The sequence below is a fragment of the Syngnathus floridae genome, chromosome 9 (genome assembly GCF_059516105.1).
Source record: "Syngnathus floridae isolate MCC-2025c chromosome 9, RoL_Sflo_1.0, whole genome shotgun sequence".
NCBI lineage: Eukaryota > Metazoa > Chordata > Actinopteri > Syngnathiformes > Syngnathidae > Syngnathus > Syngnathus floridae.
In genome coordinates this window covers 8,993,832-9,008,159 of record NC_142421.1, presented here as the reverse complement: position 1 = coordinate 9,008,159, position 14,328 = coordinate 8,993,832, and the positions used below count along the sequence as shown (strand labels likewise).

The 14,328-nt window shown below is 38.9% G+C and overlaps 1 protein-coding gene and 1 long non-coding RNA gene across 3 annotated transcripts in view; one reads left to right on the top strand and one right to left on the bottom strand.

Moving 5' to 3' along the window:
- slc35f3b (solute carrier family 35 member F3b) overlaps positions 1 to 10,956 on the bottom strand; it is a 30,200-nt gene extending 19,244 nt beyond the window's left edge. For both annotated transcript variants that reach the window (XM_088384896.1, XM_088384897.1), the window contains exons 1-2: positions 10,744 to 10,956; positions 9,572 to 9,786 (exon numbers count right to left, since the gene is read on the bottom strand). In XM_088384896.1, the coding sequence (XP_088241022.1) occupies positions 9,572 to 9,786; positions 10,744 to 10,934 (406 nt within the window). In that variant the 5' untranslated portion in view covers positions 10,935 to 10,956. The remainder of the gene's footprint in view (positions 1 to 9,571; positions 9,787 to 10,743) is intronic.
- On the top strand, positions 2,579 to 6,479 carry LOC148393360 (uncharacterized). The gene is made up of 3 exons (XR_015860303.1): positions 2,579 to 2,743; positions 5,695 to 5,759; positions 6,013 to 6,479. It is a non-coding gene; the product is annotated as an uncharacterized LOC148393360 (long non-coding RNA).
- Positions 10,957 to 14,328: the final 3,372 nt, after the last annotated feature.

Sequence of the window (14,328 nt, the reverse complement as noted above, 5' to 3'; positions counted from 1 at the left end):
AGAACAGTAAAAGTTGCAAGTCAGATGAAAGACAAAGAATAAAAATGGGCCTTCAAATGAGTTTTTAAAATGGGCAGAGAAGGTGCTTGCCTAACATTTAAATGGAGGTCATTCCAGAGAGAAGGAGCTAATGCGCAACGGCACAACATGACAGAATCGAATGTATTCTTGGATCCAGAAATAGACAAGTGACTTTGAGGAGGTTAATTGTCAGGCCTCAAATGGCAAAGCTTCTTTTGCAAAAATGTACATTTGAATGTGCATGTATGTGTGAGACACAAATTGAAATGGGATCACTTGTGTTTGCGGAAGGAACACGAGAGAATGTACTACACTATTGTATGCATATTATTATTTATCTGGCATAAAGTATGAGATTACTATTATTTTGTGTGTATCAACTACGGGAGAAAAGTTCATTTTACATCATCCTTCATACTGCTGCTTTCCAAAGTAATGTGAGACTTACTCGAAAGTGCAGCAGCTTCTAATGAAGTCCACAGGCGTCTATCTAAATGGTGTCAAGCTGTAATACTTGATGACAGCTCTTGCAGTCACACTCCACATGTTAATAAGAGAGTGCAGCAGTTCCATTAATACCAGAGTGAACAGCTTGCAGTCTACATCATCTTGACTCTCTGTTTGGAGTTGCATGATAAAAAATTGCTCATAAAAAAAAAAGTGGATCCAAATAGCAGAGTAGACATACGAGGCATCAGTGTGACCAATGCACCAATCTAGATACACTAACCCGTGTAGCAAATTCCCTGTGCATTAGGTCCGCCAGTGTACTAGTCAAAATAAAGTACCACTTTCCAAAAAAATGCTACTAGCGCCCTCTGCTGTCAAGCCACATCCCAACTCGTCAAGTGAACAAATGCATTTGTCTGCCCTCCGCCGGCAGAGAGCGCTGTAGTCACACATATTCAATCATTTATGGAGAAATGGCTGAAACTCGGTCAAGAAATGGAGCACAAAGTGGGGCAGAGATGACAGGTATGCATTGTGGACCCTCAGAACACAATAAACAATTACCATCAATTTCATCTTTACCCAGATGGACACAAGCACTGTAATAGTCTTTATCTGGGTTCACTGGCTTCCTCCCTCATTTTTAAAACCTGCATGGTTGGTTCATTTAAATAATCTAAATAATAACTCTAAATAATCACTGAATTAAAGAATAACTGATTTAAATGTTCAAACTGAATAATGTTACAGAATAGTAACAAAATCTGAAGTTAAAATTATGATATAACATCTCGTACTAATTGTGACTAGAAAATGAAGATTGATGCACTTGAGACTCTGCAACTAGATTAGTTTGAGGCTGACAGACACATGAAATACTTGCCTTTTGTGATCGATCATTTGAATAAATTCAAACAAGATTCAAGAAGCGCCATTGACAATTCTTTCTCACTATGGAACACGAACAGTTTCTTACAAAAAAACTGAAATGATGAATAGATTAATTTTCTGCATAATCAAGGTATCATTATGCTTCTGGGTTGTTGGTTTGTATCTTTGAAGTGTTCAGATGGGCCGACAGGGTCGCTCCAGTGGGTCGCTTCCACCAGCCAAGCTGTTTTCTCTTCATCCCTCGGCCTAACGTTCCAACTACGAGAGCAGCAGGTGCTTTGGACTTGCTTCAAAAAAGTGTGTGCGCGTACGTGTGTATGAGCAAGAGAGAGAAAGGGAGATCTAAACCTTATGAATGCATTTTGCATCTCAAATTGTTCAATCTCTCAGTACTTTTCCCTCAACAAGGATCTGAATGGCAAAATTCACAACAGCCAAAAATTTCATGGCCATTTCAATATGCATTCTCTGAATCTTCTCTATCTTTGCTGCAACCTACTGCTGATGCTATGTGAGAACATCTGTTAGGTAGGTTGAGGATTGGCACCTGGCTTATTCTGCATCCCCAAACCCCTTAAATTCTGTCAACTCACATCCATGTTCACTATGCCTTTAATTTTCTGATATCTGGGCCCAAAGGTGAATACCGTGTGTGTTGGTGATAATAACAATGACTTAAAGTGTCATGCTTACATCAGCTGTTTTACTTTTGGCTAGCTTATGATTTAATGAAGAACAACACGACATGAGCTAATGGAAGTTATGCAATATCTGCAACTAGCCCCGCTATGGCAAAACTCTCAGAACAATATAATTCAATATATTAATGCTTGCAACTTAAAATGGGAGTTCAGAATATTCCATTCATTCATCTTTATAATGCTCATCCTCATCAGGTTTGTGGGTCCAGTAAACTGGAGCCTATCCCAATGGACTGAGCCAGAGGTAGGGTCCACACATATTTAGTCATACTTAGCTAATGGCTTACATAGTTGCTGTGTAAAACAAAACCCAATAATGCACTGATGTAAAAGAAAAATAATCCATCAAAATATGAAGAACTTGCAACTTCACTTTGTAACATACTACACTAAGGCGCATATAATTGAAGTGAGAGAAAACTCTGCTGTTCCCTTTTTGATAGTGTTCTCCATTCAGTGAGGAGTGAGATCATCTGATACGCTTGTGAGCTTCCCCGAATGCCAATGGACGACTGGTCACACTATCACTGCTAACAATGACACTCCGAATGCTGCATTCATTTTCTTGCCAGCACATTCATGAAATGATGTTCCTTCAGCTCAACACAATAATGTTTGGAAGAGTAAATCCCAATCTGTTTCCACCCAGGAGTGTGTTGCCAAATTGAACAGAGAAAAAGGTCAGTAAACAAACGACAACAATGGAGGCCATACCTCTTTCTAGGCATGCTTTGTTTATGACAATGAGAAAAAAAAAATGTTTGATGGAAGAGGGGAAAATATCAAATGCACCATTCCTTATTTTGTGATTCTCTCTGGACCAATCAATACACTGCTGTGTGTATAGCTCCTCCTATTTCGGTTTGTTGCCACCAAATAGTGCCTAAAATTTGAAAAGCTACGGAAGTGAACAAACACAAACAATTTTTCCCCCTCACTGCCCCCCGGGCAAGAGTAAACCCTCAAATTAGCCTCCATGGACTGACATCGAGCTTACTTGATGTTCGATACAGTTCATGCAGTAAAAGTTCTCTCTTCCGTGTATGATTTAAAAAGAAATCTAATTAACTGCCAAAATAATTAAGACAAGCATAGCAAAAAAAATTCTCTGTGAATTCAGATAGTGTATATTTTAAAATAAATACCAACAGTTTGTTTAAATTACATCATACATATATAATGGCATCTCTTGATAGACATTCAAATAACTAAACCAAAACTAAATTCAGTATATACAGAATGCTGAGCTGTAGCATTAATTTGGATGCTAGCGCTAAGAAATCTCGAGTGTGTCCAGGCTGGTATTAAACTACTGAGGTTGGTGAGTTGGGTTGCCATGGCGATGACACAAATCTTATTCTCCTTTTGATAATCTTATGCACGATTTAAAATGTCATTTAAAAAAAATACTTCTTTTATATTGGAAAAACATGACAGACCAAAGACATACCAATAGAAGAGCTTTTGTTTTGACTACATCATTGGCTTAGCGAGCTGAACACATACTGTATATGTTTGTAATTAAATAATAGCCTGTGGGCAAACTTTGTGAAATTAGATAATTTCCCATAGCACACACTAGTAATCATAATTTGGTTGTATGCATATTTTTAGGTGGAATTAATTTATAAAAGGGAATCAATCATCATATGTACATGCATACATTTAGCATACAATGATCTCTCCAGTGAAGTGAAGCATCCACCTGAGCGTGAACATCACAACCTTTTCAGATGAATTTGTTTTTAAAATATTGTTTGTGTCATCCATTTACACCGCAAGGCAAAGTATTAGAGCAAAAACAAATATGAATTAGTCACCATGTATTTACTGTCAGCCTCTGGCAACACCACTGATAAGAGCATACACGCTGGAGGAGGTGCAGTCATTGGTTATACGTAATATATTTGATGCTTGTCTATTGTTGGCTCTTTTCCTTGTTTATCTACACTAAACTTGTGTTAATTTTACATGGACTAGAATCCAGCTCGAATACAGTTTGCTGTCACAAGATCCTTACCAAGCAACTTCTCTTATCAACATGTTCAGAGTCAAAATTGCTGGCACAACCTCATTTACACTTTGCCTACTTTGTTCTCCGGTTGCTGCTCTTTTATGACCACGATGTGCTGTGCGTAACCACAGCAGATTAATTACGTCTGGGTGGGGATCATACGTCGCCTCTCCTAATTAACGCTCGATGAAAGAGGTGAAAGGGTGTCTGCAGGACTAGACTGGCATGAAACAGCATTTCTATCAGTAGAAAAGGGTGTAGTAAAAAGGGGCAGTTGCATTTTCAAATTTTCTTCCTTGAATGAAATTGGGTAACTCAAATATCACATAACATAAAGATGCAATCTCTCCCAATGAAATGTCGAAAATATCAAAAAGCGTCCAATTCTGTCCAGTAGTCCTCCACCCTCTCACGTCTACAGCAAAGATGAGGCATTAAAATAAACACCAGCGAGTTCTCAGCCTTAAAGTAAAAATCAGCTGAACTGCAATGAGCATGTGCAGGTGTATGATTTGCTATGCATCACTCTATATTATGCATGTCCTGTTATGCAACAGGAAGTGCTTCGAGTATACCAGAGATGGACGAAATGTCCATTTAGGGCATAGTCCAAGCATGTTATTGCCTCGACAGGCAATAAAAAGTGCATTTTTCACTTCAATTGATTGATTCCATTGTAATGGGCATAATAATATAGGTTGGCCGCTTAATTGACCGTCAATAATTTGGCCAGTTAAGGTTATGTGCATGTACAGCACAGGTGTCAAACTCAAGGCCCGGGGGCCAGATACGGTCCGTCACATCATTTTATGTGGCCTGCAAAGACAAATTGTGCATCAAATTCGTGTGTCATTACTAGAATTGCAAATTGTCTTCATTTTTAATATATATATATTTTTTTAATATTTGACCAGATTTTACTCATCTGATTTGGAAACGAGTTATTTGTCAGTTTGTTTTGTAGCTTTTACTGTATATAATATGAGGTGCTCATACATTTATTTGGGTTGACAGTCATAATGGCCCTCCGAAAGAAGCTATGACTACAATGCGGACCGTGAAAAAAAAAAAATTGACACCCCTGATGTACAGTATATTTTGTGGAACATGCATTGGTATAAAATTGCAATGCGTCACATAGACAGCTGTTTAATATTAGTCAGATATTTGGATTCTGTCATGTTGCTAAATGACTAGAAATGATGGTTTGTTCAGTTAAGTATCCTTTATTGTCATGGGCCACATGAGTGGGCTGTTATGACAGTAAACACTCATAAATGTATGATTGCCTCAAACAACAACAACAAAACTGAAACTGGAAGCCAGTGCAAAATTATTCACTGTTGAATGGTTACAGTCCTAGAAAAACCTTAATTCAGTCATGTGTTATTACACAAATAACCCCAAGTTTAAAAAGAAATGACTCCTTTCCCAACACCATTTGCATCCAATATTAAATATGCAAATGTGCCAGCCTGCATGTTCCGTATATTCTGCAGCATAGCACTAAAACATGAAATAGTGTTTTAAATATGTATGCAGAAGAACGGAAGCCCACAGAACAAATACTGTATGTTGATTAGGGGGGCTTTTTTGTTTCTCTCATTGACTGTTTAGAGCAAAACAGTGTGAACATGGATGTATGAGCATGCTGTCATGGCGACTCTGTTCGTGGGGATGATGTGAGTGAGTACTTTTTTCCACTAAGCGCTAAGATTTCTCTTCCACTCGGATGCACACAGTGACAGGTTTGCATCACTCGGGAAATAAAGCATAAAATGGTTGTTAAATGCGCTCACTGTACAGTATCGGTCTTTCACATTCTTTACTTGTTGGTAACAAATGATCAACACGACAGATTTTTTTCTCGTGTTTTTCTGGCCACCATAATTTTACTCTTCCTGTATTAATTGGCCCTTTTTCCTTCTGTTTCAGCTTTCTGATTGACAGCATTTCCCAGGATGCCTTTCCGCATGCTTGCGCTGTGGGTACAGATTGTGGATGGCAGCAAAGAAAAAGTGTGAGAAAAGGGAACATCGGCTACCAAATTGATGATTATTTCTCATTCAACAAGCGCATAGAATCGGCTTACACAAGTTAATAGAATTTTTTATGAAAAGTTAAGATGATGTAATTCTTTGTGTCATTTACAGTGCTGTTAGTATATGGAGTATAATAGGTGCCACAAAACAGTTCTCTTTTTTTCTTATCTGGTTTGCAGCAATATGTGATGTGTAAATAAACTACTATAGTGATGCCTTAAGATACAAGTAACTCAACTTTTTGAGACATAAACTGCACTAAGTTGAAATAAAATCACTGTACGGTAGCAGGTGACTCACATCACAACAAGCAGCATATTGGCATACTTAGTTAACCGTCTTCCAAAAAGAGGCTTCAAACTCTTTATTGCCACACTCAACTGAAGGTTATTGTCAACCTAAACCTTAAAAAAAAAATAAAACCCGGTGTATTTAAAGCAAGCATAGTCTCCGCTTCCTGAATGCTAACATATTATACGAATTATTAGAACATGTTCAAATCACCAGTCCCACCTTGTGAGACTGTCATGACAGGTGTAAATGACTATCCAAACTCTCCAACCTGTTCCTGCACCTTGGGTCTCATCGTGACCAAAAGCACAGCTGAAAATATAAGGCAACATTTCATTTCATTTCATTTCATTTCATTTCATGCCTCACAAACCTCAACTTTTGTACCCAAGGGAGATGCTATCTTTGTTAAAGTAAATTATATTGGGAAAAAATAAGTTTCATTTCTCAGTGTGCACACCTGGAGAGACGCCTTGACGCAATAAGGGAGAAACTATCCATTTTCTACACTGCATATCTTTTTCAGGCATAGGGAAGCTGGAGCATGACGTTTCAAAAATGCATACTGCATGTCCATTGAAAATGAGCCTCAATCTGCAGGTTAGGGGAAAACAATGGCATCGTTTTTTTCAGTCGTGTGCGTAATCTGGTTACCATAGCAACAAGTACAGCCTATTCCACCAAGTTGATTTTCATACAAGTCTAGTTTATAGTCCCCTGCTTCATAATTCTAATGTAAATGTCCCCAAGCATTAGCATACCGACAATTTTGGCACACACAAAGTTTGGTCGCCGCAGAAAGCAATTTTAGTTTCAACGGTCTAGAGCAGAGGTCCCCAACCACCGAGCCGCGGACCGGTACCGGTTCGCGGGTCATTTAGTACCGAGCCGCACAGAAAAAAAACAATAATTGTTGGAGCCTACTTAATTTCTTATCTTGATTGTATTAATATCATTATTTTTTGTGGTCTGGCCTATGAATTATTTCTGTTCTATACGTGAAGCCAGATAGTGCCAGTGCCAGTCAGGTCTCCTCCTCCTTTGCAGCCACCTCCTGCCTATAATGAGGGAGTTAGGACAGGTGTAGGGTTTTTTTTTTTTTGTTTTTCTTGGTTTTGAAGAAGGAGTAGTGATGTAGTTTTTTCAACCACTAAAATCATTACTAGATTATGTTTTATTGTTTTATTTTTCTTGTATGAAAGTCAACCCGGAGATTTATGTTTAATGTAAATAAATACCTTTTTTGGATTGAAGAACTATCTCAATGAGTTGGTTTAGTGGGTTTAAGACCTCCTCCTTACAAGCTACTCTTTTATTTTTGAGGTGACAATTTTTGGAATACAAGAGTAGCCATAACAATATTTTTTTTTTGCAGGTCAAGACGCTCGTCCCGCTCACGTAACATGTTTCCCCAGTCGAGCCCACAAAGCTACGGAGCAGATACTTAATGATGAGTTTTATTTTTATGTGTTTATTATAAATTTATTATTTATATATTTATCTAAAGGTTGGTCCGTGAAAATATTGTCTGACATGTAACCGGTCCGTGGCGCAAAAAGGTTGGGAACTGCTGGTCCAGAGGTCTCCGAGCCATGATCAGCTAGAGACGACAACGGGGCATAAATCATGTGAAATTTAAAGTGCCTGCCTCGTATCAGACAGCTCCACGAGTTGGGGGATAAACATTCGTTTTACTAACAAAATTACCTGAAGCTGCTGAAATTGCATAATTATATTTATTTGTCACTTGATGATTTACAGCAATGTTTTCTCTACATCAAATGAGCAATGATGTGCCAAGTGGAGCTTCTGTAATTGAAGCCCTTTTGATGCCATTTTGGTATGTTTACGTCACCTTTCCCCCTTGAGTTAACAAAAACTATTTTGGGGGGGGGGAACAAAAAAAAAAATAGAATAACATTTTGTCTATGACCTTTTCTTTGACATCAAACCCAACAGACACAACAAACAGAGCGGAGGTGTTTTGCTGCCCGGTGCATCAATGCAAGTTGTTGATGGAATAAGAACTTGTTGATCCACTGGCTGCATTTCTGTTTAAATCAACCTCTTATACTGGTCCACGAGAGTAAAATTAGTTGGAGAGTTTCTACTTTAGGCAAAGTGGCATTTTAAAAAATGAGCAGCAGGTTTAGGTGACATTTGGTGCTTTTGTGGAGGCAGCAATGTACTTTGGTGGTTTAAACCTGCATGCCAGTGAGAGAGAGTTTGCTTGATTGTGCAGGGTCACATAAGTCATTTCGTTTTGCTTTGCCAGTTAGCGCCAGTGGGTTGGCGGTTAATGGAATAAAATACAAGTACCACCCACATTGGCCAAATTACCTTCCAAACTGTCTCTCAATACATTAACAATTTTGTGTGTTTTGTAGGCTGTGGATCTTAAGATGTTTTTGTCGTTGGACCAAAATGTAAACTTTAAAAAGTGAGCGTCTTTTCCACACAATTGTTCTAATTAACTGTGATAAATGACACAAAACAGCCTATAGAGATGTTCTCTTTTAAATGGCTCAGCTTTAATAGCAGTTCCATGGGGAGTGTTTTAATGATGGAACATCCAGCCAGACCTAAAGGGTTAAGTGCTAAGCCCCCCAAAATGATGCAAATCTCCTGAAGTGATGCAGAGATTAAAAGCGAGAGAGAGGATAAAAGCTATGTTAAAAAACAACTCTTCAAAGAATTTACTGCTCAAAGCAAGGTTTCGATTGTCTGATGCCTCAAGCTTCAGTGAAGCTCGCTCTGCTAGCTGCCCCAACTTTAGCGATAATGATGCTTTAAAAACAACTTTTAAAGGATGAGTTGAGCGGAAGGATTTGACTTCATTAGCCTAATTGTTCTTGCAACAACAACTGCGAGTCAGTCAACATACATTATCTGAATAAAAACATGAATGAGCTACTTAATTATTCATGAATACAGTCATTTTATATAAAGCATATCTAAACAAATTGGTCAGGGCAATGCCTTTTTCTGTCCTTAAACACATTTAATTTTAATAAATGTATTTTCTAATATACAATTATACATAGTGAAATGCGTTTAATCACATTATGTAAACTTAAACTGCATTACCTCCCAAACTACTTTATAGTTCTTGTTTGCAACCACTTGGTGCACATGCAATGTTACAACAGTATTGAACTCACTTTTGTAGCTGGCATTCCAAGGCTGGTAGCCATAATATCCAGTGATACGCAGTATTCGCTCTTCTATGGATGCACTGTTGATGTCCTCCACTGAGCGGGAAGACTTGAGGTCTTCTTTGATGGCCTCGTCCACCACAAGGTACTTGAGCTGTCTTAGCTGAGGGCTGATGTCCGAAAGCCTTCTGGGGCTCACTTCGGGCGACTTGCGCATCCCGCTGGCAAGAGAAGGAAGCAAAAGGTTGGAGGTAGTAACGTTGACAGTGCGAGACAAAGAGAAAAAGAGAAAGGGATCCTGTATATTTGGGCTAGTTCTTGACGAGATGAGATCTGTCTCTGGTAAGTGGAGCTTAGTATGGTGCACCAAAAAAAGGCCCCCGCATCTCCTCTCATGTACAGTACAGAAATCATCATCCTTCACTAGTCCTGCCTCAGCTCAGCCATTGTGTGAAAGACATTAAGTGCTAGTGACGGGTGTTGCAACTTGCAAGCAGTACAATCGACCTACTATGGCTTTCAAGGCTTATAGAAAATCACAAGTGATTTGCAAAGAGGCAGATAAAATATTAGTGACGGCTCCTGGCTATACGAGCATACACAATGGAGGTCAGTCATTTGAGACTGCACACAGTAGCTTATGTATGTAATTGGCTTTTAAGAAGACGTGACATTGGTTTTATTTCCAGTAGGCAGCATAACACCAACGCAATAATACTCTAAAATGGTCAAGATATTGCACCAATTAAACTGAAAAGCATCCTATGTTTCATAAAAGAGTGAATCCCTTGCTGTTATGCAACATTACAGTATAGAAAAACACCACTGGAGTTGTTTTGCTTTTATAGGACAGACGCACGAATCCATTCAACTATAAACACATGCTAAAGTCTCATTGATATAAAAATTGTGAATAAGCCCCATTTAATGCAAAATGAGTTAATTTTTTTATATGATGGCACATACTGATAAAAAATAGTTACATTTACTCTTGATTAAAAAAATGAAATGACAAAGCAGATGGAGTTGAATATTCTGTGTTATTTCATCATTTTCTATTTTTAACAGCTGTATTAAAAATAATCTAGAATGTACATCTCTCGTGCAACAGGTCCATTCAATCACAGCCATTCAATCGAGCGTCATGCACGAGAAAGAAGGTAAACAAATATGCTTACAGCGGCATCAAGTTTGTCGGAGGTCCAAGATAGCACATACAGTCCCGATGGGGCCGCCCGACCCGGTCCCACACGGTGCCCTCCCCATCCCCGTACATTTTGGGGCCACTGCACAGGGCTGTCACGGTCAACAGCGGAGAGGGATTAAGAGAAGTAACATGCTGCAGCCGCCGCTTGGTACCCGCAAACATATGGCTCCCTGATCACTTTTACTTTTCGAACATGCTCGCTGTCAAGCGACGTGAGCACTGCAACAGCGCCATCTATAGACGTCATGGGCACAATTAAATTTTGGGATATGTGGAGTCCTCTCTCGGATAAGTGATGGAACATTTACGATCCTTCTTTTCCATTCCAGCTTTTCCTGATACAGCTATTTTTATTGATCTAATTGTATTATGCTTGTGTACCCACAACTATCCATGCATTCTCTTAATATTTATTTATTTTATCTACAGTCAAAAATAACAGCAATAATTGTTTGCTGATCTAAGGAACATTTAGGATATGTTATTGAAAACCTCTATAAAGGCATTTGATGATATACAAGAGTAATAAAGATTTTTATGGGTTTTTTTTCACCCAGAAAGTGTTAAACCTGGGGTCTTGAAACTGTCCCCACACTATATTGAGTTGCCAATGTAAACGGTTGTATATTCTGATTCATTTTTCATTACCAAACCAAAATAAATAATGATGACTGGCAAATATCTTCAAATGAATCTCTAAAGTATAATTACATTTCAGACTTCTACCTTGGATTGTGAAACGAGTCAGAGTCACTCCTATTAATTTTATTGCCCAATTCTGTTTTAATAGTGACAGAGGGAAAACTCTTTGTAGCTGTTAACTTTTACTTTAAGGTGCTCTGAGGATATGATTTATTTTTTCACATTTCATCGTAGAAAACATTAAAAATTTTAAAAATTTTAGACGGGCCCATCAATCACTGTTTTTTTACTGCAGTCCAGTGGCAGTTTTATATGACAGACATATTCAGTACATAAAACACCAGACCGGGAAAAATGCTGTTCTCTGTTTTACTGCCTGGTCAACTGTAAATCCGCATCAGCAACAAACAAATAATTTTTGATTGACTATCAACCTTCATAAGTAAAATTACAGCTACAGATAAACAGACAGACTTTCTTTCTTGGTCATGTTGCACATTTGGAAATCCACTTGTTGCTTTTTTTTCTTCAAGTTCACCAATTGTTTTGTTAACATGGTGATATGTAATATTCATGGTGCTAAACGGTGTCATTTTCAAGACAAAAATGATTTCCTCCGTGCCCTCAAAAACTCACAAACACATGTTCGTCAGAGAACTACAACAAAAGCCGCATGATCACCAATAGGCATTCTCAGTATTTCTTTAATCCCCTGGCATCCAGTTTGCTACAACTTAAAGTAGGGTCTCGCGTTTCTCCCTATCAATATTTAAACATGTCTCAGCATGGAAACAGTGACAAGCAGCTTCTGATTGGTGCATAGAGGAGGAGTAGTGGTACTGGGAGCCACTAAAAATACCCCCATTGCCTACAGTACGCCGTGCGCCTAAGGGCTCACGCATTGTGCACATTAGATTTCTAATAGTGTTTGACTCCTGACATTTGCATAAACCAATAGGAGCATCCCTATTAGGTTTTCTTGTGTTTGTCACAAAGTCTTTTGGGGGGTGGGGTCCCAAGAGGCTGTGAGATTTCTAGAGGCTGTGTTTGTTATTCATCTGCCATTATTGGTAAGGTTGACACACAGCTGGGGAGAAACAAGCACAATCTCCATGGATGAGGAGGCCTGCTGATGCTGGTTCATGGTGGACTTAGCAAGAAGCCTTGCTGGGGCACATCGACTGGCGCAGGGGTGCCAAACTCATTTTTTTTCGTGGGCCGCATTGTACTCATAGCTTCTTTCGGAGGGTCATTATGACTGTCAATCCAAATAAATGTATTAGCACCTCATATTATGTACAGTAAAAGCTACAAAACAAACTGACAAATAGCTCGTTTTCACATCAGACGAGTAAAAACTGATCAAATATAAAAAAAAAAAAAAGACATTATTAAAAGTGATTTGCAATTCTAGTAAAATAAAATGATGTGGCGGGCCGTATCTGGCCCCTGGGCCTTGAGTTTGACACCCGTGGACTAGCGTCTTATCTTCTTTACTGGCCTCGTTTCCAATATTAGACATTCCCATTTTAGTTTTGCTGACAGCTCCAAATATATACGATTAAAAGCTTGCAAATGTCTTCAGCGCTTTCTTTGTCACACTGTTTAATAATCAAGCTCCTCCATTTAGATTCATGGAAAAGTAGAAACCACCTCTCAACATTGTTCTGTTTGTCCCCGAGACAAAGTGCTCTGTTCTTGTTAAAAAGTACGCTGTGTAATTTATTTCCCCGTTTTCCTCAAAATGTTTAATTGGCTCGGTGGTGATGTGAGGCTCAGCTTCGGTGCCCTTAAGGTTGTCTGACGTTCACCTCTTGAGACAATTAAGCTCTTGCTTTCTTTTGAATATTTATGGGCAAATACCTTTGCTTGTAGGGTGTAAACACTTGGTAAGGAGGAGAAAAAAGATTTGGTGTCAAATATACAGCACAAGGCCACTTTATTTTAATGTCATCAATATTTTACACATTATTGCTTTCAGGACAGAAGCAAGACAAAAATCATTTGTTATTCTGGACTTTATCCATCAGTTCCAGCTTGACGGACAATGCTGGATCTGGTCTTGACAATCGAATGTGACTGGCGACGAGCCATTATGATGTTCTCACTGCAACGACATTGTAGAGAGACAACCGCCTACAGTATGTCTACGGCAGCCAATCACCATCCACCCTCCTCTTTCCATTTTTTCCTCCTTCCCTCCAGTCCTGTCAGTTTGTCTAACACATTCAACTGAGGTTTAACTGGGCCACTGTCTTCATGTGAGTGATTGTCTTTGCATATATGATGCATTTTGTGTGGACAACTGATTTTTTTCCCCCATACTGCATATTGTGCACATTATTCCATGTTTGTAGAAATAACTTTTACAGTTTGTGTAAAAGGCCATTGATTGCAAATCAACTTTATTTCCTCAACTAGTGGCCAGGAATGGCAGAGACTATCAGGATTTTATTTGAAAGAGCTACTGTGTCTCTTTTTTTGTCTGGGACAGCTTCCAAGACCAACAACGCATAACTGATCCGTAGATGAATTCATAAATTCATTACACATTTACATAAACCCACGTACATCGACACTCTCTTAACCTTAGCATATTACATCTTTTTTTTTTTTTTGCAGCGGTAGCAAAAGCTGAGAAATGAGAGCGTTGGCGATGCAAACCTTTCTGCTTGAGGCTTCTTTTGTATTTCCATCATCCCAGAATGTGTGACCGAATATAAATAGAGTTGCTTAAGCATCAGAAAGCATTCTAACAGCCTATATAGGATACGTGCCATGTCCGCGGTGACCTCTCACGCCTAAGGGGGTCGTGGGCATTCGAGGAGTTACAGCTGTGTGTGTGGCAATCGTGTAACCACCTGGTTGTGCGATACAAGCAACACTCTGGAGAAACATAGTTTCAACCGTTATG